Raw genomic sequence first — 27,517 nt, forward strand, 5'->3', positions numbered from 1 at the left:
GATGCCAGGCAAGTTGGGCGAGTGGCACTTAGACCCTCCCGATATGCCAAGCCAGAACCAGAGTAGTCGAAGACCGAGTATGAGAAGAAGGGACATTGAGGGGGGAGGCAAAATGAGAAAAAAAAAAAAGAAAAGCAATACATACATAGACACTGGTGAGCCGAGCGACGCTTTAAATTATGCCAATGATTTGTTGCATAAAACCAAGTGGCAAGTGGCAATATGGCAATGTTGTAGCAGCAGCAGCAGCAACAGCAAAAGCGGATAGCCAAAAATGAAAGCCGAAGCCGACAAATTGTGCAACTGCACAGCGCCAGAACTAGAGCCAAGTCAAGTGGAGGCAAACTTCTTTTTTATCCCACTATCGCTCTTCTCACTCTTTGCTTGAACTGATTTTGGCAGCAAGTGGCATGGCCACATTTGTCGGTTGAATGCATTCACACACACACACACTCACACACACAGAGAGAGACAAAGACGCCTCCATTTTGCCTCAGCCAGCCTCTTGTTTAGACTCTGCATAATTTTTATTCGATGCCTTGGCAACTCGCCTTTTGTATTGCCAGCTGCCAGAGTCCATCCACATAGACATTCACATCCTACATACTATCTTTCATGCATGCATATGTACATGTGTGGAGGCAGTCGCTCTGGCACTGCATCGCATTGACAATGGCAAATGATTAAGTTGCTTATTCGACAAATTGATGTAGCATTTGTGAGACAAAAGCAGAGGATGCTTTTGCTTGGCCAGGCTAAAGGCTTTCAGCAATCGATGAAACACGAAAATACCTACTCAAATCGGATATCGTGTAATCAATACAGAAATGTTGCATGAAATTGTAAAAATTTCAAAATATTCCAACTCTAAATCCATTTTTTCCAACAATTTTTCAGACTCCTTAACTTAAAGCCAAAGCATAAATGACTTTAAAATAGCTTGAAATTTTAAGCAGAAATCTTAAGGATAAAGTCATCTATAGCCCAAATTTAAAAGTATTACCTATCAATACTTTCGTTGACATCATATCACAGACCCACTTACATATGCCTGAATTGGGCTTGGGTTGAATTTGTTTTATTAGGAATATATCGGTTTCCATATTCGCCTTCCATATGCTTGCATTGAGTGTTTTATTAGCCTTGATTTCAAATTTTTTATATGTACGGCTGCTCTTGACTTCTTGGTTAGAAGGAAGTTGGGTAGATGGGTTGTTAGGTAAGGCAACACTTGAAACAATTAATCACACGTTGGACTGTGGGGCGTGAGTTGTCCGGTGGTTGTTGTTGCCCTTGTTGTTTTGCTGCTACAATGTGTGGCATATGTGGGAATTTTTCAGGAAGTTTTGCCATTCGCAAACAAAAACAACAAACACAACACACAAAAAAAGAGTGGTAAAAGCCGAAAAACAGTTTGAGATGAATAATGACAATTGGCAAAAAGTCAATGGCAAAGTCAAAGGCGCAAAACGGCAACACGACAAACGGTCGTTGAAAATGATAAATGAATGCAGGTGCCGCGCCAGGCAATAAGGAATATCCAGTTGTAAGAAGGCTAATCGATAGGCAAGGTTCTCCCCGAAAACAACAAAAAGAAAGAAGATAAAAAAAAACTTTTAATGAATTTTCAAAAGGCGTGATAATCAAAAGCCATGTCGCAAAGAAAAAGAGACTTTGATGTCTATATACACTCACAGTCTCGGATGTTAGCGAATTTTCCAAATGGTATGACATATATATGAAAAATATATTAAGGTGGATAAGGCTTTGGATAAAAGCTACATACATCAACAAGTTTAAGATAAAAATGTTGCCTAAAGTAAAAATTTGGTGCAAGTTTTTTTCCCTTTCAAATTAAACTACATTATAAAAGTCAATCAAAGAAATTGATGAGCTATAGAGAATCCATAATTCGGGGCGTTAAAATTAGCTGTCGGGGATCTGTTCACTTCAAACGGTAGATTCGTTTGGTAATTTAATAAAACTTTGCGACAAATGAAGCAGCCAGCCGCCATTTGGTGTTGCTTGTGGAAGTTGGAATTGGTCTTGGAGTTGGAGTTGGAGTTTGAAAGTCTTAGACGTAACTTCAATCGACAGTCATCGGTTTGGCAGGAGAGTGAAGGCAATGAAGCGATGGCTTGCAAATGAAAATGATTTCCTTCCATGTCATTATTATGTACTTTTTTCTTTCAGTTTATCTCTTTTTTTTTTTTTTTTTTTGTTGGTTGTTGTGTTGTCGCGACTGTTTTCACTTTTCTTCTGCTACTGCGACAGTCCCACAGAGAGATGAAGAAAAAAAGGGCAAATGATGGTCGCGTCTCCTTCATCTTCACTTCTCCGTCCCTAAGACCATCTACGGCGTTTGTCTGCGTTGTATGCTTTCCGTTTCCGCTTCCTTAGCTTTGGCGTTTGTTGCTTCTCGCTATATCCCTGCCGATTCTTTCTTTTTTTTTTTGGCTTTCTTTCTTTTCTCTCGTATTTTTTTTTTGGCGAGCAATTTCAAGAATTTTTCACATAAAAAATAATAAGAAAAGTTGTATGCTAATGTTGTGCTTCGTTCAGCTGCTGCGTGTTTTGTGTATTGAAAGGAAAGCGCACCAACGACGATGAAAAAAGAAAAGAAAAAGAAATTGAAAAACAATTTTTGCATTTGGCATTTTCTCAGCATGGTAAATGCGAGAGCACAAAAACCCCACAAGGAGTAAGAGAAACAGAGAGAAAGTGTGTGACTTAAGAGCATAAAATAAGCAGCTAAAGTTTAATCTTAAAAGTTGATTATATGCATTCTTAAAGTGAAAAGAATCGCAGTGGAAAATTTGTGTTTATTTTAGTTTTGCTAAAGCTAACAACAAAGTTTTTAATTTATATATCAATAGAATTTAAAGTAGTTTCAGGTAACTATCTACAAGACGACTTTAAATTCTTAACAGTTTCAGGTAACTATCTACAAGACGACTTTAAATTCTTAACAACCAACCTAGTAACCTGTGTTATTCAAAGCAAAAAGACTAATTAACTTCTGATAAGTTATAAACTCTGAATGGCAAATCTTCAATCACACCTTTTAGTGGTCAGAATTAGTCCAAAATTATTAAGTCAATTGACACTGGTTCGGATCGTATCGTCATAAGTGGTTTAATGAAACTAAAATTGGATTCAGTTCAGCTCAAATATTTTAAAAATTGGCATTTACTTTAACCATGCCTTCGCTGCCCTTCCTCATTCAATGCAGATCAATTAATTTCTCTAAAGAGTTTTCGCCAACATGGCGTATACGTGATTACAAATCGTAGTTTCAAAGGCAGTAAAAAAATGATCATTGTGGACTTAGTTAGAAACTAGAACTTATAATTGCTGGGCTATTAGCCAAGCTACTTCCTAATTGAAAGAAGTATTTGAATTCACTTGAGACTTATGTAGAAGGATGTAATTTCATGTATATTTAATAAGTCAGCATATTAAGGAATGTATTCAAAGTAAACAAATGATATCTAAAAATTTGGTCATAAAAGTCAATTGAATAATATCCTTACCTTTTAATTTTATAAAAATGGTAAGATGACAGTTTTAGCTCGTATTTCGTGTGACAATAAATTTTACTTAATTTCACAAAATATTTGATTTCATGCCACTTATTTTATGCTTCGACCAAGTGTGCATTCCTTATATGTACCTATATATTTTCGTTTTCTTCTTATCTTGACACTGTCAAACTTAGCTCATCCAATTGTGTCCATGGCAACCCTTCTACAAAAGGAAACCAGTTGATTTTACCTTCTTTTGCTACTGCCAACCATGGAAAAACGTCCAACGAATTAAATCTTTTTAAAGCAATTCCAAATGAGATTTACTCCATCAACTTTTTAATTAGTTTTGCAATCAGAAACGCAACAAAAAATTTAAAATCAACAACAACAACAACCAAATCGTCAAAGTTTTGTGCCATGGCCAGGAACACAATCCTATCACAGAAACTTTTACTTAATAATTTCAAAGGTAAATATTTATTCTTCAGCTAATGCCCGATGGCCATAATCAACAGCTTCAAAATGCCAACCATCAAAAAAGGCAGGAGCAAAAAAAAAACAAACCTTGAGAGGGGAACTCTCTTTAGTTCGCTTACTCGGTCTCTCTCTCTCTTTCTCTCTCGTTCTCACTTGACAAAGTAATCAATTTTGAGGGCAAGCCGACCCACTTTGAGAAAAGTTATAGGACCACCACCCCAAAGCATAGCACACCACTCTGCACCACAGTCAAAGCCAACTCGCATCCTTGCTCTTTCCGCTGAAAAAAAAAAAAAAGAAAAAGTTCAAACATCACCTGGGCAGTGGCAGCCGCAAGGGCCATCAGTTGGCTTCCCGAAATGGCTCCCAACTGACCTCACTCCACTTTTGTCGCACTGACTCACTGACTGACTGACTACCTGTCGTCATTTTTGTTATTGTTGTTGCCGTTGCTGCTGCTGCTGGTGTTACTTTTGGCTGTGGGCGTGGTTTGTTGAAAACTTTTTGCGCTGAAAAATTGAAATGCTACCTCACGTGCTGTGAAATTGTTGATTTTTGGCTTAGAGTGTTGACCAAAAAAAACCAAAAAAACAAAAAACAAAACAAAACCAAAACGAAAAGAAAACCTCCCCGCCTCAAAACAAAAAAAAAAAATATGAGCAGAAAACCAAACGCATAGAAAAATAAAACCTGGCAGTTGGCTTTTGTTTTTCAATTTAAATTTTTTATATTTTGTTCATCTGGTCACGCGCATTCCTCTCAATCTGTACTCTTTTTAATAACTTAATATCTTTTGTCAACTATGGCCGAGCAGTAGGGCACTTCAATTTCTGATTGAAATGCAGCTACTAAAAGTTAGCCACTTCGATTGGTTTGTGCCTAGCAGGAACTCATCATCGAAACGTCAAAGAGGGCAAAGAGTTTTTGGCCGATTAAAATGGATACAGAAATACGAAGAGCTTACCCACTACAAAACTGAGAGAGACATTAAACTGGATGGTCAATATAAAATTTAAAGGAATTGGCGTCTTTTGTTCGTTCTATAAGACAGCCTGTAACATTTAATTCAAACTTTCGCACAACAGTTTGTGATTAGGTTATCCAAGCAAATAGATAAATACTTTTTAATGAAAGGAAGGAACTTAATGAACTTGATGCACATACCTGAGCTAATTGCCTTGACATTCGAGAATGTTATACACACATATATGTAGAATTTGTTCACACAAATATGTTTTATATTTAACAAATCACGCAATGCGACTTTGGTTACTGGTACTTAAACTTAGTTATGTGATTTCTGTTCTTTGTTTAAGTTAGTTTTATTTTCATTTGATTTTATAAATTAAATCCCCTGTAAGCCATGCCCAACGAGAATTCTACAGTGACAAAAACTTTGATAACATTGGCAGAGATTTTTTGACAACATAACTTACATATGTGCACCCAGTCGGTGGCTCAATGAAGACCTACTAAAACAACAATTCTGTTGTGCTCGAGATCGTGGTAAAGTTTCCCCCGATGAAGCAATACTGAAAGGAAGTTCAGTCGGGGGATATTGGAAACGATTGTGGATAACGAATAATATATACATATGTATATGCATTAAGAAGTATTTTTGATCTTAAACTAAATGTAAGAAAACAACAATATTTTCGCTGAACATGTTATATATTGGCTTGTTTTAATCGGAATATAAAAGTCTAGCTTTGGCTTTAGCTTCCGCCAATTTTTTTGTCATGCTATACAGACTTTTTACTATATTGATGTATTTACTTCTCATATATTTCTTGAAGCCAAGTCTATTTCAATCTCTTATATTCCATCTAAAAATTTTTCAAAAACTGACGAATATTTCATTAAACAACAACCATGAAATAAGTAACCACAAAGCAAGGATAAATCTGTCAAAGTTTAGTTAACAGCAATTTCTTTTTGAAAATAATGCTATTTTATTTTATTTGTTTAGAGTGGCTGTTTTATGTGGATTTTCATAGTTTTTCTTGAAGTGTAATCCACTTCATATGACATTATATCCATTAGCTTTCGATTTGCGTAGTGGCTTTAGCTAAATGCTTCCCATTTTCTGGGTTCAAGGCACGTGCCAAACGAGCAGGGTCCTTTTAAAAGACATCACCCGTCACCGCCCACTTTTCCTTGTATGTATGTATGTACAGGCACGGGCAAAACTAGTCTCTAGCAAAGTCATAGCTTGTTGACGCTGTGACAGGCATATTAAAAAGGACGCTTCTTGCCTTAAACATCATGTAGCTCTAACCTAAACTCAAACCACCGAAACGCAGAGACAGAGCCCCGACATCATGACGTGCCAAAAAACTAAGTAGTGTCAGAGCATACATACATAGAAAACTACGTTAGCCATCAAAAGGCGGCGCACACGTACACCGGCATACAGGTGAGGCCAGGAGAAGGCCCAGGACCTTAATGCTGTTCTGAAAAATAGGCAGTTGGCATTACATGACTTTTGTGTAGCCAGGCAGGAGAAGTAAGAAAGGGAAAAGATTGGTTTGGTTTGGTTTGGTTTGGTTCTTTTTCTTCGAAGCAACCACAGGCGAAACCAAACAACATATTGCTCTTAGAGCGCGCGTTGTTCTTAGTTTAAGTGATTCCAGGGCGTGGCCTGGCTATGTATGTTTTACTTACCATGAGTTTTGACTATAACCAAGGCAATTTACAAAATGCATTTTAAATGTTATGCACGGACGTTTATTGTGTTTTTTTATGTTTGCTGTTTTTTTTTTTTTTTTTGTTGTATTTTTTGTTTTTGTTTGGTTGTATTTGTTAAGTATATTACAAAGTTGAGAGTTTGGGGGAAAAAAGGATAACAACTCAATTTAATCTTAAGGAGCTGGAAGGGGATTGGGTGAATTTCTGTTCTGCTTTTGTTTAGTGCACCATTGTTGTTGTTGTTGTTTATCTAACATTAGTTAAATAGATAGAGCTACAATTTCTTACACATAATACATACACATTAATACATTTACATATAGATATATCTATATATATGTTTTTTAATTATTATTAAGGTATTGATTTGGATGCTATTTGACGAACTTGTAACACGATCTTTTCAATTACTACAATACGACAAAACTTCACCCAAGTTTCAAATGTAATTCTGGGTTATTCTTTTTTGTAAATTTTTTATTTTTTGTTTGTTTATTAAGAATATGCCACATATGTATGTACGTATTACTATTTACTTTACTGGGTCATTTTTTCTTTTGTTTCTTTTTTTGGGGTTTGTAAATTCTATGTTTTTTTCTTGCATTGAAATGTCACATGTTCTCTCTGGACTAACCTACTATAAACTAAATACTAAACTTAGACACATACAGAGAGCGAAATCTGTGTATACTGTATCCTTAATCTCGCCCTCATTATTATGTGCATATAGAATAAGTAACTTTTATTATGTTTACGTTTCATCTTACTTATGTGGGGGAGGGGGGAAGGGGGTTGCTATCCTCTGGGTAACTTATATATCCCCCGTGAAATATGTCTTTGGAAACAATGTGGCCGACGTGTTAGCCTGTTGGTAAATCTTACGACGTCGCCTCTTGTTGTATTTACAAGTCTTGGCATGTTGCAGCACCGCTGGTTAAACGTATCTGGTAATCTGGGTATGGAATTCCGATAGACAGATTTGCAGTTGACTGAACGAAGGCCTTTCGGCTGGCATAGATGCCCAGCAGTAAGCCATAATGGTAAAGCTATAAAATAAATAAACAAAATTATGGATTGGTTTAGTCTTCGTACGAAATTTTTGCTCGAAGGTCAATAAGCCAATTAACGAGTTCAATATATTCAAAAACTAATATGATTGGATTAATTTATTCATGTAGTTGATATGGTACTTACAGCTCATCGGGACAGTTGAATGGCTGAGCCAATCTATATCCATCTTTAAGATAGTGCTCCATTTCATATGGATCAATTTCGGCATACGGTAGCTTTCCCAAAGTGCACATCTCCCACATAAGAACACCAAAGGACCAAACATCGCTGCCCTCATTGTAATGAGATTTCTGCAGGGCTTCCAGTGAAAGCCACTTAATAGGTCTATATTCGCCATCGCCCAAGCAATTGTAATCGCCTGGAAAGAGATCGCGACTCAAAGAGCTATCTGTGAGCTTAACACGCAATTGATCGTCAATACTAAAAGGAATGAATAAACGGGGAAACCATGTTTTTCGTTTGCTTAGCATTGTGCCTTTCTCTTTGATTAGTCTATCTGTTTACTTACACACAGTTTCTAGCTGCCACATCCTTGTGGATGACACCATGATTATGCAAATGCTCCATGGCCATGGCCAATTGAGAGGCCATCAATACTGTTTGAATGGTAGTCACGCTACGTGCATATGAGGGATCCTGCAGGAAAGTCTTCAAATTTCGCACACTACCAGTGGCCGCATATAGGACAAAAGGTGTGGCATAATCCTCAATGGATATACCCAGAACGGACATTACATTCGGATGTGTGGCCTCGTAAAGCATCATGGACTCTTGGAGCAATAGATTCACTTGCAATTGGCTGGCATGTTGCGCCACAGTCTTAACCAATACCTCCTGACAGTCGTTGTAAGTGCCGCGATAGATGCGCCCAAAGTTGCCTTCTTGGACGAGACAGGAGAGTCGGACACGACATTTCTGTACTGTCAGCTCTTGGAGACGGCGGTTGAACTCCTCAGGCTCATGCTCATATTCGCGAAAGGGCCGCGTCAGTGTGGCATATGTGGGTGTTATGGTGGATGGGCAGACATATATAGAATTGTGAGCGGTCGATGAAATGGTGGGTAAACGTTGGAAACTCGATGTCTTAATTAAATGAACACCATTCGATGGGTGCCTTTTCGATGGACCCTTGGCACAATAGGCTATCAGTATGAGAGTGGAGACCAAGACCAAAGCAAGTATACCTCCAACAATTAGAGTAATTAAACCACTTGTCGGTGGCACAAGATTCTCTCTTAACATGGGATCATAGCCACGACCAGAGTTGCCTCTACCCACTGTCACCGGTGGCTGGGGCTCTGTGACCACATTACGCTGCTTCTCCTTCTCTTGATCTGCTCCATTTGGTGCCAAATGACCATTGGCCACGACGTGCTCTTCATTATGATCCACATAATGGATATCATCGTGTCCACCACTTAATGCCGGATGTACCACATCGTCATCATCATACTCCTCATGGGCGCTATCCTGTTCCTCTTTCAAGCAGATTTTCTTACGTTTGAATATAAGATTTGTATTATTATTGGTCGTTCTGTCCAATATTACTTCCACATTAATGGTCACAGTGACTTCAGCATTACGTGTGCCCGAGCATTTAAGAGCTATGCCCCAAGTCTGCGGTTCCATGGGCACATCACCAATCCGTGATATATTCAGCAAAGGTCTGGGTAACACATCCGTATCCGATGTGGCTATATTGATGCTATAAGGCAATGGATGATCCACTAGTGATTGCCAGGTAAAGGTCACATCACTTATATTCGCCGGCACTGGCACTGCGAAATTCAAGGCATAATCATTGATGGCTCCCTCTCGCACATAGTATAGTTCCGCTGAGACTCCTGCAAAAAGACATGAAAAAGAAGAGGAAACATATTTACTCGCATGAAATTAATGATACATTTGAGGGAAAACTTTAACGCTCAGTCACTGGATGCTCGGGCATAATCAATCACCAGGGATAAACAGTTTTCTTCTCTTTACTTGGCTCAAATTGATTTTCGTATCATTCACACACTCGCCATCTTACACTCACACACAAAAAAAAGGGCCAAATATCTGTCTCTACTAGACACTTTAGTGACATATTGAAGGAGTTAAACGGACAAAAAAGATTGCCCCTCCCCAAGTGGGGGCAGTCCTTGTATTAAAAGTGATTGTCAGTTTTTATGTTTTTCTTCACTAGTTGAAAGGATTGATAGAAGTGCTAGAAAAAACTAAACATATTTTGATAAAAATCAAGAGTTTCAAGAGTTTCAAGACTTTCAAATATACTAAAGAACAATATCTAACTGGTTACATAGGTACATCACAGTTTATTATTTCTACTCTACTCAGCAAATTTTAAAGTGGAAAACCAATTTTAGACATTGCCACTAAGAAGCTGCTATGGACTATAGATCTTAAGTTTCTTTTGACTCTTTTAAGCTATTCCCTGAATTGTCATTGTTTAGCTACCGCTTATCTCTCCTTTGTTATACTTGTTGCAACACTAGAAATGGTGTCAGCCAAGGGCTTAGCTAACTTCACTCCCCTGTTCAAATGATCGATATTGAGGCAACCCCTAATACAGAACTCGTAGCACCTGTCTAACCCATATGCTTATCAGATAATTTTTGACAGCTCTCTATATGGTGTTCCAGTCACAATGCACTTTTAATTAAATTAAAGGAAACCTTTTTACCCCACAGCTGCTGTTGGAATAGTGTTGCTGCTGCTGCTGTTGGCGCCTTGCTGCCACAAAGAAAGAAAAACAGAACGTCGCAGTAGTAGGGAAAAAGAAAACGCAACTGTCGCATAATGAACTTGTGATAACTCAGCGACTTGCCCAAGTTTGTGGGCAAGGCACAAAAAAAAAAAAAGGGTTAAATGGGCCTCAGACATGTTACACTCATTAAATCGAGAGATGAGTTTCAGATAACTAAAATTTGAACTTCAAACCACCTTTTCAAAGACACTTACAATTCAAATTACGTAACTTACTAAACTTTTCTCCTCCAACTCTACTCTCAAACCTTGCAAGTCGGTTAACCCCAACCCCCAATACCTAGCAATTAATAGACAAGTAATGGCAATTTATATTTTGATGCCAAAACCTTCGCGTTAATTAGTGCCGCAAATGAACTTACTCATCCACCAAGTCAAGAAAAATCGATTTCTCATTATCATGATGGTAGATGGTAGGCGAGAGAGGGGGACAAGGTGTGGACTTTAAAAAGGAAGCCAAGAAACACCAGCAACACCGCAAAAGGTGCTACCCAAAATGAGAAAGGACACACAAAAAATAATAGAAAAAAGAAAATGCCAAAGTTTTTCCTCACTGACATAATTTCACGACAGTCAAGTGAAAAGTAAAAGTTTCTTGTGCAAAAATGTTCCCCTCCAAAACTCTGACTTTAACTCTTTAAATCCCGTTTCGTCCTTTTTTTCCTCCTTGTAAATACTGAAGCTAAAAAACCAATTTGAATTCATGGCACGACATCTATTTAATTTCAATTATAACCCTAAAAAAAAAGAAAAAAGGAAACCCGTCAGAACTTAGGCTAACTTTGGCCAATTCAAAATTTGTATACCCTTTTAAACAGTTCTAAAGATTTAGTTTAAGTATCTTCTTGGAAAGTATATGAAAATTTCTGAATATAAATCTCTAAATCTAAGATTTAATCCTTATAAAACTAAACTAAGTTTAAGTGTTTGGTTTAAAATAGTTCTTATAAAAAAACTTGCATCTAATTTACGCCAAAAATATCGATTCTTAGATAAAGTGAAGTGAATTCCATATCTATTTAAACTAAAACTTTTACATTTTTATTTCGAAAATTATTCTGATTCTGCAGCTCTGAACTCTGTACTAAGAAGGGACAAACGAATCAAGATGACAAACAATTTAATATACCCAGTTATGATAAAGAGTATAAAAAATATACATACCGAAGCCCACAGACGCATAAACCAAAACTTCTACTTTTATTTCTTTATGCTATGTTGGGGGGTTTCTTTTTTTTGGCAAAAAAAAAAAAAACATTTTTGCGCCCCAAATCTATCTGGGAACATAGCCTTTCAGCACAACCCGTCTGGCAGTCCTAATTTATGCAAACGCAAAAAGCTGAACGGACCAAGGGACAAAGTCAGAGTCAGATTCAAATTCAGATGCAGAGAGATTTTTGTTGGTGGGTAGTTTGGCTATCATTTTATGCTTTCTTAACATATTTTTTTCACATTGCGTCATTTTGTATGTACATACGTACACATGTACATACATATGCACGGGATGGGGGTCTATGGGGGGATTTCGCAGGCCATAAATCCGAAATTGTCTTTTGACACATGAATATGTTGGGCATTAAAGCCAAAAACGAGACAGACAAACCCCGACTCTCCTCCCCCATATAAGAAAGTAGACTAAAAGCGAGACGACATTTTTATTATTATCAATATATATGTATTGTGTAAGCGGCAATTTGGTGGGGGTGTGTGGAGAGGGGGATCGAATGATATCGAAGATGACATTGTTGGGCATTGGTCTAGAAGGAAATACATACATTTAACTCTTTATCTTGTTCTCTTTCTCTGCCTCCATCATCACATTAAGTACAGCGAATTCAATTTTCAAACAAATTATATGTTTCGGTAGATTTTCCCTCAATTTTGCAAAAGGCAATTGGTTTGTTTTTTTTTTCATCCTCGTTTCTTTTTTTCTCATACCATAAAAGGTCAAGAGAAGAGAGCACAAAGCAAAGAGGTAAGACATGATAAGGTATGGTTAAGGTAAGGTAATTTTCATGCCGAAATGGTCATGATTCGTGCTTGGCCAAGATGTTGTTGTCTGGCCAAACAACTTCACTTCACACAGCATTCAGAGTGAAAGACAAACAAGCCAAAAGGACATAAGAACTGAAACTCAACTGAACTCAACTCAGCCACGTTTGTCTGGGGGTCCAGACTGAGTTGGTTGGTTGGCACTCTGACTGGTTGGCAACTTCATTCGGCTAACCAAGCGGAGCTTCTACGGTAGCTGCCAAGTATTTCTATTTGTATTTCATCGCCCAAGTCAAGGCTGCTGCAATTTATTTAGCCCTGTGCTCTGCAATTTTTTTTTTCTTTTCGCCTTGTGCACTTATTCTCTTTTCTCGTGTATTTTCTTTTACATTATCACCTCGATGCTGCGTTAGCTGCTTCATCAATGATGTTGCCCTTGGTCAGACCATAAATTTTCTACGCAGTCGTGCATAAATTATGATACGACACAAAGAAAAAGAAAACAAGAACAAAGATCTTACAGATTTTTCTTCAACAAAGTGTTAAAAAGTTAAGGTCTTCATTCGGTAGAGGACTTGGAGAGGACTATGTTTAATGTTTATATGTTTAGAGTTTTCCCTATATTTAGATATTATAAAGATTTCTATTCCAAAAGCAGCCCTCTTTAATAAGAATTCAAAAAAGTTTAGTCTGACTTATCGCAGATTTATTAGCGTTCACACTTTATGGTTTTATTCCGCTCCTGTCTTGGCTATTGCTTTTGGCCTCCTCTTAGTTCAGCTCAGTTTTTCTTCTTCTTTTTCAATTTTTATCTCCCTGTAGACCATTTTAGCTCTTAATTATTGCAACACTAAACTATGTAGCATTTATATCTTTTGAATTTAAGTAGCTATTATCAGGTAAGTCAGGAACTGTGCCCACTTAACGACTTTTTGGGTGTGTCTGCGTGAAGCTATAGAAAAAAGTGTGAGAATTATTGACTCGTAAAAATCAAAACAGAAGAAGATGAAGAACAACAACAGAAGAAAGAATCTGAAATTTAATGTGATTATCTTAGCCAAGTTAATGTGATTATTAACCAAGCTTGCGTGAGCGACACCTGCCCCTAGAGAGAGTAGCAGGCAGGTAACCAATCAGTCAACCCCTGAAAACATCATTGAAAATTCTTCAAGATTTTCTTTTCAATTTCTTAAGGACTTGATGCCCTGCAAGCGACCTCAAATAGGGCAATATTAGGCACTAACTGAATTGAGTCATTCTGGCTTATTCTTTGGCGAATTTCTTGAACCTACAAGGTATTGTAGAGGGTATTGAAATAATGGTGTGCCATCTTAACATAGGTTTTGCTTTTTCCTGTTGCGTGACATAATGAAATTTTTATCACTTTTCGACCCGAAAACTGGACCTTAAACCTTGTCTCTGTCTTTTTGTTTGAGTGTTGTCTAGGAACAGCCATAAAATTTATGGAAAGTCATAAACCTCTCTGTGTGTGCGTATGTGTGTTTGTGTGGGCGGAGGAGGCCTGAGTGTGTGTGTGTGTTCCAGCGGTTTTGGTTGAGGGAATACAGGTGCCGAGTGCCCTAGTTAGTTGAGAATTTTGTTGCGGTTTCGACTGCTTGGGTCAGCTTCTAATGTGCGTTGTGGCTGGATTTGGTTCTTTATTTTGCATCATGGGTGGGCCCTGCTCATTTTGTATGGCAAAAGTCTTTTACTGTTAGGCAAATGTATGAATCTCTCTGAACGTGTGTGTTTGTGTGTGCTTAAGTAAACAGTCCAACTTCCTGTTTGCCGAAAATTTCGGGTTAGGAAGGTAAAATTTATGAACAATTTTTGACAGTACCCCAGTTAGGACAAAATATAAAAAGAGGGGAAACACCTCGGGGGCATTGTTGAGTAAGCAAACAAATCGAGGGAACATGAATACCTCCACACGGTCACACACACACACACACATTTACACACATCTTATTCCATTTTTTTTTTTTTTTTTGTTTCAATAGCACCCCCGGGATGGCGTAATTTATGACTCTGACCGAGTGGAGAGACAATGTAAGAGCCGGGAAATGTGCTGCTGCTGTCTCGGTATTGACTTTTTGGCCAGCTGCTCTCGAGGCCAAAAACCAACAAAAGGAAGCCAGGAGAGATGCAGAAAGAGATAGCAATAGACGATAGCAACAGAGAGATGGAGAGAGCGAGCGAGAGATTAGCACAGAAATATGTATTGTGCATTCGAGTTTGTGGGAGTTGTAGGCGTCGCGCGTCGACACCCTGAAGTGGGGACACCCATTGAAAAGTTTTTCAGCTTTTATTTTTTGGGTCAAAAAAATATGTATACATATGTTTATATGTATGTATGTATGTATGTATATGTGGATTTGGGTCTTGTTTGTTTTTTGCCGGTTTATTTGTGTTGTTGAAAAGTGGCCAAAGGGTTTTATCATCTTGTAAACGTGTTGGGTGCTAAAAACCCAAAAGAAAATAACAACGACAACAACAACAAATACAAAACACTGACCACACACCAAGTAAAAGCTAAAAATGGACATTGTCTCTGCATTTTGCGGTTTCTTGTCACTCGTCAACTAAGTAAGTGAAAAACTGACATGACGAACGAGATGGTTAGGAGGTGTGGCCACAGTTAAGATCTAGATAATTAGCTCAGCTTAGTGGGCAGTTAATTACTGTTGTCGGTCAAGTGTTGTCAACTAATTAAAAGGCACTTGAAAAATTATCTCATGCCAGTGATATGCTTATTATACTTCGAGGTCATGCAAAGTTCATGATGAAAGGTGACAAAAATTTCAGTTACATTACCTTAAAATGAAACATACAACTGTAGAATGCGATTGTTCAGTAATTGAAATGTTTTAAAATACTTTTCAAAGTAATTAGGGACTGAGACTTCTTTGAAAAGGTTCACAAGTAAATGTAAAATGACCAGACCAAAACCTCTGCTTAAGTAGAGTAAAGATATCCTTAAATGTTGTCCTCTTATTGTCTATTAAGGAAATTTTTCGAGCAAACGTGTTTTAATTATTTTGAAAAACAAATAATAGACACTAGAGGTGTCCTATCAAAGTGTTTAACCTGTAATCATTTGGGCTAATTGAAAGTTTATTCCTTTGTACTCATAAATAAAACTCATAAGCAGCTTTCTGCCAAGTTTACTATATTTGTGAGATTAGTTTTAGGATCTTTTGTGACCTCTTGACTATACATATATAACATTCGTTTTATCTAATTGAATCCGTTGCATCTAATTTGTTTATAATGAATCATAACAATTATACTAATATGAATATTGCTTATGTTAGGTGTGTCTATTAGCATATTGCCCCCTCCATTTAGACACTCATTCATTCATAATTCATTCATATCAACAGCTTCCACCCTAAAGGTTTTAATTTTTTGTTGTTAAATATGTTAATGATAATGCTGCTAATATTCCTCGCACCTAAACCCATTAGGCTGTCCAAATAAACACTCGCACACACACACAAAAATTTCATACCCTGATGGCACAACAAAGGAGTAGAAAAGAAGATGAGAATTGATAATAAAAAAGAAAGAACAACCCAGACAGAGGCCGTTAATAACCGCAACTAATGCACAGAAGAACGCATAACGAATTGCATTCGCAATGGAACGAAACGAATAAACTGTGTGTGCCTTGTACAGATGGATGAGTAGGAGGAGGAGGGTAAAAACGGATGGAGTACTATATAATGGGAAGAGAATACTTGAAAATGAATTTTATAAATATACACAGAGAAATCATCGGTTAATTAAACTTAAAATAAACCGCACTATAATCAGGATGCTTGCAGGCCCTGCGGCCATGTGGAAACTCTATCAGGCGTGACAGTGAAATTACCAACGAAGTATCCATCCACACTGTCGTCAGGCAGTCAGTCATTCAGTCAATTTGATTGAAGGGCATAAATTATACATAAGTACACTTGGAGAAAATCAATGTGTGGTTCTTGAGTTGAAAAAATACATATTGCCTAGGGTGAATTCTAAAGATTATACTTGAATGCACTTTTCTTTAAGTGTAGATGATAAATTCTTTCGATTCTTTTCCCGACAAAGAATTTGATTAGCGTAAAATTGTAGGGATTCGGTATGGCTTGTGATCGATCAGTCCATCAGACATCAGTGTGACATAAATAGGTCGAAAGAGATTATATGTTTACCGAATCCCTTAGGATTAGGATGTTTTTCTCAGAAGACACCGCCTCATCTCAGCTGCTGCCCCATCATCATTGCAACAAAATGTGCCTATGCGGCACTTAAGTGCTCCAAATTTTTAATTACTTGCGATCACTGGAGTAACACCCCCCCTTCGTTCGATTTATCTCTCCCTGGCTCTGTGCGTGTATGTGCCAAGTGAAAGTAGTTTTTCCCATTTGCGTGGGAAGCTGCCACATCACCAGGGGATATGTATGTGAGTCTGCGGGCGTGTGAAATTTTCCAATAAGTTGCCTCTGATTGTGAATTATGGCTCACTCAAATTGTTTGGGGAGCCTGATAATTGCGCGGAAAGTTATTAACCATTTTCACAAATTAGTTCCAAGTCATCTAGCTTTAGATTTTTCGTCTCCTCGATTCGTGGCTGTTCTTGTGGAATATCAGTTTCGTTTTACCCTCAGGTCCTGCAACAAATATTTAGTTTTTTTTTTTTTGTTTTCTACCCTTTTCAGCATTGCCACAATCAATTCCCTATCAGATGACTGCCACACACGTTCAGGACGCAAGCAGCAATGAAAAAATTATTAAATACAAAATAATAAAAAATAATTTACGGCCTCATTTAGAGAGTCAAACTTGTGTGTTGTGTAAGGGGTAGCAGCTATGGTGGTGGTGGGGGAGAAGTTCGTGTGCATGGCGCCCGCTCGGAATTCGCTAGCAATAAAAAAAATGTGCCACACTCAAGGGCCAAGTACAGTGGTATCCGTGCGAGGTGATCCTTGATAAAAGACACGTAGAATTAATTGAAAATACATTGAAATATATTACATTTCGATATGTTATCTTACTTTTTGGAGAATTTCGTGACAACTTGAAGATAGATTTCTCTACTGTGAATCGACTTAAAGATCGAGTAGATATATATGTCTTTCATTTCATAAGTATAGACATCTCAGACATCCTAAATATATCATTGGAATAGTTGGAAAACAAAGTTTCTCAGCCAAGTCTATCCAACTTTCTAATAGTTTGTTTTTATAGGAAGAATAGGTTTATCCTTATAAGAAGTTATACAAAGTTTTGTCAGTTCAATTCTGTTCTTATGCCCACCTTTTTCTACCATTCTCTCAGTTATTTCTAAAATGGAATAGAAAATATAGTCATACCATTAATGGTAAAGACAATAAACAGTCCCTCGATTTAGGAGTTGGATTTCATTTTAAGGCCACTCGAACCACTGTTACGATATGTGTATTGAGGCATCATTGGAATTGTAGGCCTGCAGGCACACATTGCAAGCCGACTTCGAGACCACCACCGCCACCACCACGACCAGCAGCAGCAGTCAGAGTAGTCGTCAGTCCCACCGCCTCTCCTCTCATCATCAGCACGCATTGCCGCTCTACTCCCGCTGCGTCGAGCGGTTGCAAATAAAGCACTCAACGCTGGTAACTTGGCATGAGGAGGAGGTACAGGCGAAAGGGAAAAGAGAAAAGGGGACCGGGAATCACCGGTCTCCGTCTACATTTTTATTTTCTCTCTTCTTTTTTGTTTTGGGGTGGGTGTCTGGGACCGGGCGTCGCGGCGTGCTCAAGTGCTTTGCCAGCTCGACGTAGCTTCACATTACGCTTCCGGGCCCCAGACCAGTCTCCGCATTCTGTTTGCATACGCAGGACGAGGGTCAGGATGAAGAGTGAGAGAGAGAGAGAGAGAGAGAGACAGAGGAGGTGGAGATGGATGGTTGGAATGGCAGTGGTAGCAGGAGTAGGCACAAGGGAACTGAGAATTGTTGCCTGCTCCTCGTGTTTGCACGACGCATTTCTGGTCCATTAAGTAGCGCTGTTGTTGTTGTTGTTGTTGTTGTTGTTGTTTGTTGCAAAGGTAGAGCTGTTGCCTACCCTGAGCCCGTCCCCGGCATGCGTTTGTCATTGTTGTGTGCGACTTTTCTCACTTTTCAGATGCGCGGGGAAACAGGGACAGCAAATATGCATGTATGTGTGTATCCATAAGATACAATTGCTTTTTCTATTGCTGCCGCACGCGTCAGTTGATTTCTGGGTTTATTTTTTCGTTTTGTTTATTTCTGTTTACTTAGTCGTTTTTGTTGCAGCCAAGCCAATGCAGGCAACTGCCCTCCCCACCGCTAATCACCGTCAGTCTCTTCATTATAAGGATGATCATTGTGGGAACATTTGCGCTGATGCAACAAGAGTTAATTAAGCTAAATGGGAAATATCCTGATGTATTCTTCACATATATCCTTTTAATACGCCTTATCGTTTTAAGAGCCTTGTGCCACCTAATGCAAATATCTTGTCACTTTTTACCAAACGACAAAGGACAACGTTGGGCATTAACATAATTTGGGCATTTTTATTTTGGGTTTGGCCTTCCTCAAGGATTATCATAAATTTTTGTGCCAACATTTCACGAAATAAGCTCTTCTCTGATTTATGTACAAAAATTGCAAAATGTATGTGGGAAAATGGCAAGAGAGATAATTTTTCCACCCCTCTTGTTTATTGAAAGCTAAAAACTTTTGGCTTAATTATTAGAACGAACATTGTTGTTTGTGGTCACTTAATGAGCTTAAATATTTGTTTTAAATTGCTGCCATATTTTCGTCGAAAATTTCCAAAAAGTTTTCGTTTAAATACATTTCGCTTGAAATCAATTAAGTAATATTTAAAGACAGAAAGAAACAGAAAACTGTCATTTTGAATGAATGGGTTGGAGAAAATGTTGATGTTTGCTAACAAAAACATAAATACATAGGTTGACTTTTGGATACACATATTTACACAAATAATTGGGACCAACTATGATGTCAAACACCTCTCTAAGCCAATAAAAGTTGCAGCATTTATTTTAACAATTGTTTTATTATTTGAAACAATATATTGTTTTATATGCATGTATGTATGTACATATTTGTATACATTTTCTGTCGTTGTTTGCACAAGTAATTTAAGCCTCTTAATTTCTATTAAAATATTTTCAATAAAACAATTTTTAAGGTAATTACGGAAGGTATGTATGGAAATAAATGAATAAATTCTATCTTGGTGATTTTTTTAACAAATATTGCTCATTTGTTTCTAATACAGTGTCTATCTGAAGTATTTGTTATTTAAGTTAGTCGAAACTGCTTAAGTATTTGTTCCTTATTCACAATTACATAACATTTTATTTGGCTATTTAGCTAAAACATTACTTTAATTGAATCATCATATAAAATTGCATACTTCTATGTGAAATTGTTAAGAATTTCCCAACATCTGACCAAGAGAGCACATAATAATTTCACCAAGATTCACTCAGACACATGTGTTTGCCATCAAAATTGAATCCGTTCCTCATAATGGATGCAACAATTTGTCTCTAGCCTGATAATTACTCACACCAGAGTGGCAAAAGACAAGTTGCTTGTATAAAAAGCTTTCGAAATCAAGTCAATTGGAAGTTGTGCAACTCATTCTGAATCTCAAATGATTGTGGGGGTGGTTGGGGATTTCGGGTTGGTTTGCTGGTGTTTTATGGGCGGTGGCCTTCCGTTTCGTGTCAAGCGGCCACCAATCATGCAAAAAAGGCAACCAAATGAGAAGAGAGAACACAAAAAAAGAAACAAAAAACAAAAGAAACAAAAAACATAAACAATTGAAACTGATTAAATTAATTTGATAACAAGTTTAGCTGCAGCAGGGGACTCTAAGCACTTGAGATATGAGAAAAGTCTTTCTATATTTTATTTCTTGGTTTTTTAGGGGGTGGCAAGTTTCCCATATACATACATATGTATGTATGGATTTGTGTGTGTGTGTGTGTGTGTGAGTGAGTGTGCGTGTGTGTGCGTGCATTGCTAAATTGGAATGTGAAATATGATTTTAATTTAAATAAATTTACTTTAATTGCTTGCTCTCTTGCGAGAGAAAGAGATAGAAAAAGTTGGGTGGGCTCAAAAACCAATTAGAGATAGATATTTAGTCTTTTTTTAGTGATAGAAAGAGAATGAGAATTTAAGATAATTCATAGCCATAAATTGTGTCGGTTTTAGGCAAAATAGACAGCTCAGATAAGTAGATCAAGTTGATAAATTCTCTAAAAAAATTGAGAATATATTGCAAACGATTTGAAGTTAAAAGAATAAAGACAAATACTAAATACAAAACTAAGATAGGTGCAATTGGAGCTTTTCTTGCATGAAAGGATATTGAAGGTTTTGAAGTCAAGAAATCATTAATAGTTTGATGAAGTCAATAAAATGAAGTGTCTATGGATTGTTGAACAAATAGGATATATATAAAAGATAAATAAAGTATTCTGTAAAGACATATATAAACGATAAACTAAATATTCGAATATTAGATATAAATCTAGAAGTTTTTCTAGTTGGTATCCCTTTATGCGACATCATTTTCAAAAACTAAACCCATCAAAATCTTGTTAAAGTTCACTAACATTAGATCCTTTTCTCGCAAAAGTTTTTGATCCCTAATATCAACCCCCTTTACATTTATTTATTTCGTTATGAACATCTGTATTTCGAGCAAGTCACGTTTTCTAATGTCTATCAACAACTTTTTGCTAATCTCTAACCATCTCTGAAGGACGATTAAACCATTGACATTTTCACACTTAGTCTGCCCTTTATATCAGTTTGTTGCCAACTCACGTTTGGCTAATAAAACGAAAGGCAAAAAAAAAAAAAAAACAACCAGAACACTTCTTTGCCTAAAAATACTTAGACATAGACCAAATATGATATTTTGCCAAGTAATGTGAACTCAATTAGTTAACGACAGCCAAATCTTGGGTCGAGAAAAGCGCAATGTGCGTGGCGAATGATTTCTTTTGCGAGACTGAGACAAAATAATTAATAAATATATACAAACATACCCATGTATGTATGTATTAAGGCATTAAATATGTTTGTACATATGTACACAATGTGGCAATGCATTAGCCCGACCGTCTGCATGTCGTTTACCATGTCTAACTAAGAGAAGGCAGAGGAACGCCAGCTTAATTGGCAAATGAACAAGCGAAAGCAATGGCCATGAGGATGAGAATGAAAATCATGTTGATGTTGATGCCGATGAGGGGGAATGTTGATGCTGATGACTAGCACGATGACGGGGCCAAAAAAGGCAACCATGTGGAGACATTTGTGCAACTTTTGTGCAAAATCTCAGTTGCATTTCAATGATTTTAATTACCTCATACTAAGAGGAGGAGTACAAGAAGGTGGAGTATAAGGACCAAACACCAAACACACACGTGTCACACGACATTCACCTACTACACATACATGCATACTACTCCATATCATTTACGACTTCAACTTTTACTCCTGCAAGTCATTGGCCCTTCATTCAGTATTCACACCCTCAGCAGGCAATAATTTCTTTTTGGGCTCATTTGGTGCATTGCATAAACATTTTACACTTGACAAATATTAAACAATAGGTGGAATTGGTTATGCTTAGGTGACCACGCCTCTTGCGCTTAATTAAGTCGCTAAATGGGCTTTTGAGCGGATGCGGATACGGCAACAAAGGCCTAAATCCGAAACGAATTATCTCTATAAATCTATTGGAACTTTCTTATTTAATAACATTTAATTCATTAAGTGATTTTTACTCCGATTCTTCAAACTTTATAGCTAATACTTGATCCTACAATCCTTCAAACTCAATTAAGTAGGCCAAGAAACCTCAGATACATAAAGTGGAGAAATCATAATCTTGATGAATGAAACAAAAATTATTTTCAACAGATTTTTTATGACATCTTCACTTAAAAAGCAAACAAACAATATTTTCTCTCTCTGTTATCTTTTTTTCAGCGATTGTAAAATCATAATCCTCTCGAAGAAAAAGTAAAAGTGTTTTACGAGGTGTCGGGACTATAGAATTTATAACTTCAGCACGGAATGCATTTTTTTTCTTTCTTTTTTTTTTTGTGTGTAAATGCATACAAAATAAATCAGTAGCAGAAAAGCAAACCAAAAATGAAGAGAAAAAGTAATATAAAATCTATGTCGAAGCCATAAAACACATGCAAAGTGTTTGGAACTGAAAGAGGAATGGAGGTGGGTGAAGAAGGCAAACTGGCCAGGGGTAGCCAGGCAGCCGTCAGAAGAGGTGGAGAGATATGGGAAGAAAAAAAAATTATCAAAAATTATGTTGTAAAATTTACAACACTCGAGAACGACGATGTCGATGACGATGACGATGATGATTATGATTATGATTAAGGGTGATGACGATGGCGTCGTACGCCTGTGCAAACAGTCCGTGTGATTGATGGGCCAGAAGGGTGCAGAGCATTCGTTGTCACTTGTGAATATCTGTGTAAATATTTAAACAAATGCAACGAATGCAACGACTGCCTACTACTCTAATCAGGCGCTTATCTCGCTACGAGCAGGCACTCGACGATGACTACTCTTATCATAGAGCGCCAGTTAGCCAGCCAGCCAGCCAGCCAGCCAGCGAGCCACCTAACCAGCAAGACAATCAATCAATCAGAGTGAAATGGACGCAGTGAATAGAGTGCACTATGCTCTAGTAGTAGTATGTAGTGCCTTGTAGTAGTTAGCCCTCTTAGGCCACTTGATATGATGATCTACATACAAGTTAATGTCTGAGTGTTCTGAGGGGTACAAAATTTATTTATTAGTTATGTCAGCCGCGTGTCAAAATAAAATCACAAATTTAAAGCCATTAATCTACTTGTGCTTTTGTGGCCAGCGATGTTTAGAGAGGGGCCAGGCTATTGAAGGTTGGTCATAGGAGTTTGTCTCTAGTCCAAAACCCTAAAACTGCCTACCCTACCCTGTCATATCATCGGTCTCTCTCTCCAATTATCCCCAAAAGCGAAAAAAAAAACAGCGTTGACAGCTAGCGAGTTGCATGCCTGACCTAGTTTCTCTCTTCAGAGACCTTTCGTAGGTGTCATTTTTTGTTTTTTTTAGCGGTCTGTTCAAAAGCTTGTGCGGCTGGGCGGACCTCTTTGTGTGAGGTGCACATCAATTAAATTGTCAACCCACATGTACCTATAGAAAAATAAAAAAAAAACCCTACTGAAAGAGCAGGAAGAAGGAACATGTTGGAGGTTGGAAGAAGAAGATGAACCAAAAGTTTTATGCAGCTGTGTGGCATTTACTGTTCGTTAGATATTCCTTATTCTCTTACACTGTCAATTCTATCTGAGTTCCGTGTGTGTGTGTGTGTGTGTGTGAAGTGTGCCAAAAGGACACTTGAAATTTCTTCTGCCTTCGGACTATATAAACCATGTCAGGAACTGAAAGCTGCCATGGCTCGGACCTGAACTGAACTGAGTTGAACTGGGTTGGGCAGCTCGTTAGTTAAATGAGCAGCTACATTTGGCCAAAAAGGTGCCAAGTGCTCGGATAACTAGAAAGCTCCCTTAAATTGATACATCATATTCTATACATTAAATTTGAATTTTACTCTTTGCAAAAATCATTAAAAAATATGGTAAATCAAAGAAATTAGCAGGAAAGTTTTGCATTATAAACATTTCCAAATACCACTTTTTGTTATCAAACAAAATTGACATTACACATTTCATATATAGTTGCCTAAAATTTGCAAGCCATAAACATATGACTATCGGGAATATGGCACATTGATATCAAGGACAAACCAAAAGCCGATTATCTATGTAAAAAGCTCTCTTATTATCTACCCATTAAGATCTTTTTGAGAAATCCCCAAATTGAATTTACTTTAACAAGTTGACATGGCTAACACTAGCTCCAAATGTTAAGGCTAAGTCACTTTGATGCTAAAACTAGGTGTGAATCACAACAAAAGCAATCTAAAATGGCAAAATTAATCTTCTGAGCCAAGTAAACAACTGAAAAAACTGCGTTTCATTTAAATTTTGTTCATATTTTATTTGTTATTTATATAATTAAAATCATATCTCCATTAAATACCATAATGCAAACTTGTTCATAGGAATTGTTTGAAAATGTTGTGTGTTTAAATATTTGTCTGACTTTTTGATGCACTTCCACAAGTTGCAACTTATTTAAGAGGATTTGAAACTATTTACCTAATATAAAATAAATGGCAAAACATTTTTCATGATAAAAATCAAACAAAATGAGCAAAAATAAATGTTTTTTTCAACCAACTATTGAAGTTTCGAGTCTATTTTTATATTTTTGCCTAATGATGACATGCCAAATGATGGACAATTGTTAAGCCATAAAACAAAGCGTCTTTTGTTTATACATATATTATCATAGATACATTAGCATAGAAGATGTAAAACTTTGTCTAGCAGCCATACACGCCCACACACGCACACTCATACATATGTACATACAAATAGTCATTCATTGGAGATATCTGTGTATATGTATGTATACTCTTTTTATGGGTATATATGTATAACTTACCAATAAGCCGCAGAACCTCGTGTAAATTCAAAAAGATGTTCAAATGCGTCTGTCCACTGCTAAGCAGAGCCAGAAATAATCCAATTGTAAAAATTCCTCTCAAGTTTTTCTCCATTTTTTTTCTTTTTTGTTTGCACTTTAAAAACTTTAAGCTTCTCAACAGTTTAAGGTATTTGTTGTTGTTGTTGTTGTTGCTTCACTTCAAAATTCAGTAAATTTTTCTCTTAACTGATTTAATATTATTTTCTGTTTAGCATTTTATATCATATAATTTCATTTGGGCCTTTTCGACCTTTTTTAGATTTCTGTTTTGGTTATCCCTTTAAATGCACATTTTGAAATACGCCAATCGAATTCGAACTTTACGCTGCACTTATGTGTATTTGATTCCAACTCTCATCATCAGCATAGAGTCAAAAGTCTTCCGCTTTGGAAGTAGTTTCATCCGCTAACACGACCAATTCGATGCGCGTCCCGTGACGATTCTGACGGTACTGTTTCGACGCAGAGACTCCTGGTGGCAATGGTGGTTGTGTTTTGAATTTGGACAGTGGTGTCTCACTTTGTGGAACTCGTTCGTGTTTTCCGAATGTATTCCGAATAGAGAAAACCGAAGCAGAGAGAGAAAAGACAAAGTGAAGTGATGGCTACACTTACATGTCTCAGCCGTTGCCATTGCCGTTTTCGGATATAGCAATGTGGCTGCAAAATCGGACTTGGTTGATATGTAACTGAAAATAATGTGATAAAAATTAGACAATCCTTTATTTGCTTATCATTGTACTTCAAATACTTTCCTTGCTAAAGCTAAATCGACCACAATTTGCCTGGAAATAAAGGAAAATGATTTTAAAAACATAAATATAAGTAGTAGTTCTCAAGGTACTTCCTTCTTTCGTTTTACGCACACAGGTGGACTTATAATTACTTACCTTATGTATGCTATAATTCGTCGATGTTTAAGGTGCTCCAATTCCAGCAACGCCTTAGCATTGTCATCCAGCTTATAGGCTCACATTTCATAGTACAGGGAACATATTTAAGATATATTTGTTAAAAACCACCAAATACTTCAATATGAATATCAATTTCTTTGTGATTTTGGATATGCCTGCAAAATATTGGCGCAAAGGATTAAGTGAACGCCGAGTTGCGAGATTTATGAACATTTCACTCCAGGAATTTCAAATACAAAACGCCAAGTCGAAGGTAAACACCGTGATGGTACATCAGGAATCTCAACCATTGTCAGGCCTTCAACTGCTCGAGGATGTTATAAAGGAAAATATAGACTTCCGCTTTAAAAAATCTGAAAATTTGGAAAGCTTTGCTTTTTTTTTTTGAAAATTTATTGTTTGGACACCCCTGTATCTGATCCATAGTCCAAATCGAATGTGTTTTTTAAATGATATTCTAAAAAGTTTATCCAAAATTCTTTTAATATAAATCGAACATTTTGTTTGTATAATTTTTTTGAAATTTTAAGAACAATTTAAACTTTAAGAACATGATTATAGGTATTATTCGGGAAATTATTTAACAATTATTTTTTTTATTTTAATTCTTTTTAATTAATCACCCATTCGGTTTTTTTAATTAAATTTTTGAAATTTTGAAATTTTTGTGAAATCTTTATCTTATTTGTGGAACCTAATGCCCATATTATTTTGTACTCTTTTGTTGCACGTTCGACTCGGTTGTTGCATGTTCGAGTTCGACTCACATGTTCGACTTTTTGCTCAGATGGGCAGCTAAATACAGTAGTCACCCGCTATGTGGTCGGGCAATTGCATATAGCACACTTCTAGAACAAAATTCTTTGTAAATACATATACTAGATATGCAAGGGTAGTTAACTCTGAATTAAGATTCTTAAGTTCTTTCGAAACGAGTTGACTTGTTATTAAATTTGTTAAGTTTAAAAAATAGTACCCCTAGAGAGGTAGTATTTATGGCACCATAAGTATAAAGTTAGATAGTTTCTCAACCTATTTCGTGTTTGCATGAATTTGCCACTAAGTCGACTTGGTTCCAAAGAAGTAAAGTCCCCCTCAGGACAGTTAAAACAACATAGACTTCGTAAAATTTTTCCTAATTTTCTTAGCTTTAAAATGATCAAAAACGTTTGTAAAATGTATGATTTTTGAATCTTGGGCCCTCTTTTTTTATTTAGTAACAAAGAAATTTGAAGTTAAGATTAACGATCGTTTGATTTTCGAATATATTCTCAGTAAGGGAACAGAGTGCTTGCCTGTATTGAAATGGATGCTAAGAAAAGGGGAAACCCCGAGAAATGTGGATTACATTTAAAAAGCGACCTCTGTTGTTTAATTTTCGTACTTAATTCAGGGGAAATTTATCCAACACC

At 36.9% G+C, this 27,517-nt stretch overlaps 1 protein-coding gene across 1 annotated transcript; it reads right to left on the reverse strand.

Annotated features, from left to right (window-relative positions):
• Window positions 1–6,613: 6,613 nt before the first annotated feature.
• On the reverse strand, window positions 6,614–25,643 carry drl (derailed). The gene is made up of 4 exons (XM_068289233.1): window positions 25,150–25,643; window positions 8,272–9,607; window positions 7,887–8,183; window positions 6,614–7,738 (listed from the first exon to the last, which is right to left on the reverse strand). Exons 1-4 carry the CDS (start codon window positions 25,262–25,264, stop codon window positions 7,627–7,629), a joined length of 1,860 nt encoding a protein of 619 aa, XP_068145334.1. The 5' UTR covers window positions 25,265–25,643; the 3' UTR covers window positions 6,614–7,626.
• Window positions 25,644–27,517: the final 1,874 nt, after the last annotated feature.

This window comes from Drosophila tropicalis, unplaced genomic scaffold (genome assembly GCF_018151085.1).
Source record: "Drosophila tropicalis isolate 14030-0801.00 unplaced genomic scaffold, ASM1815108v1 contig_1187, whole genome shotgun sequence".
NCBI lineage: Eukaryota > Metazoa > Arthropoda > Insecta > Diptera > Drosophilidae > Drosophila > Drosophila tropicalis.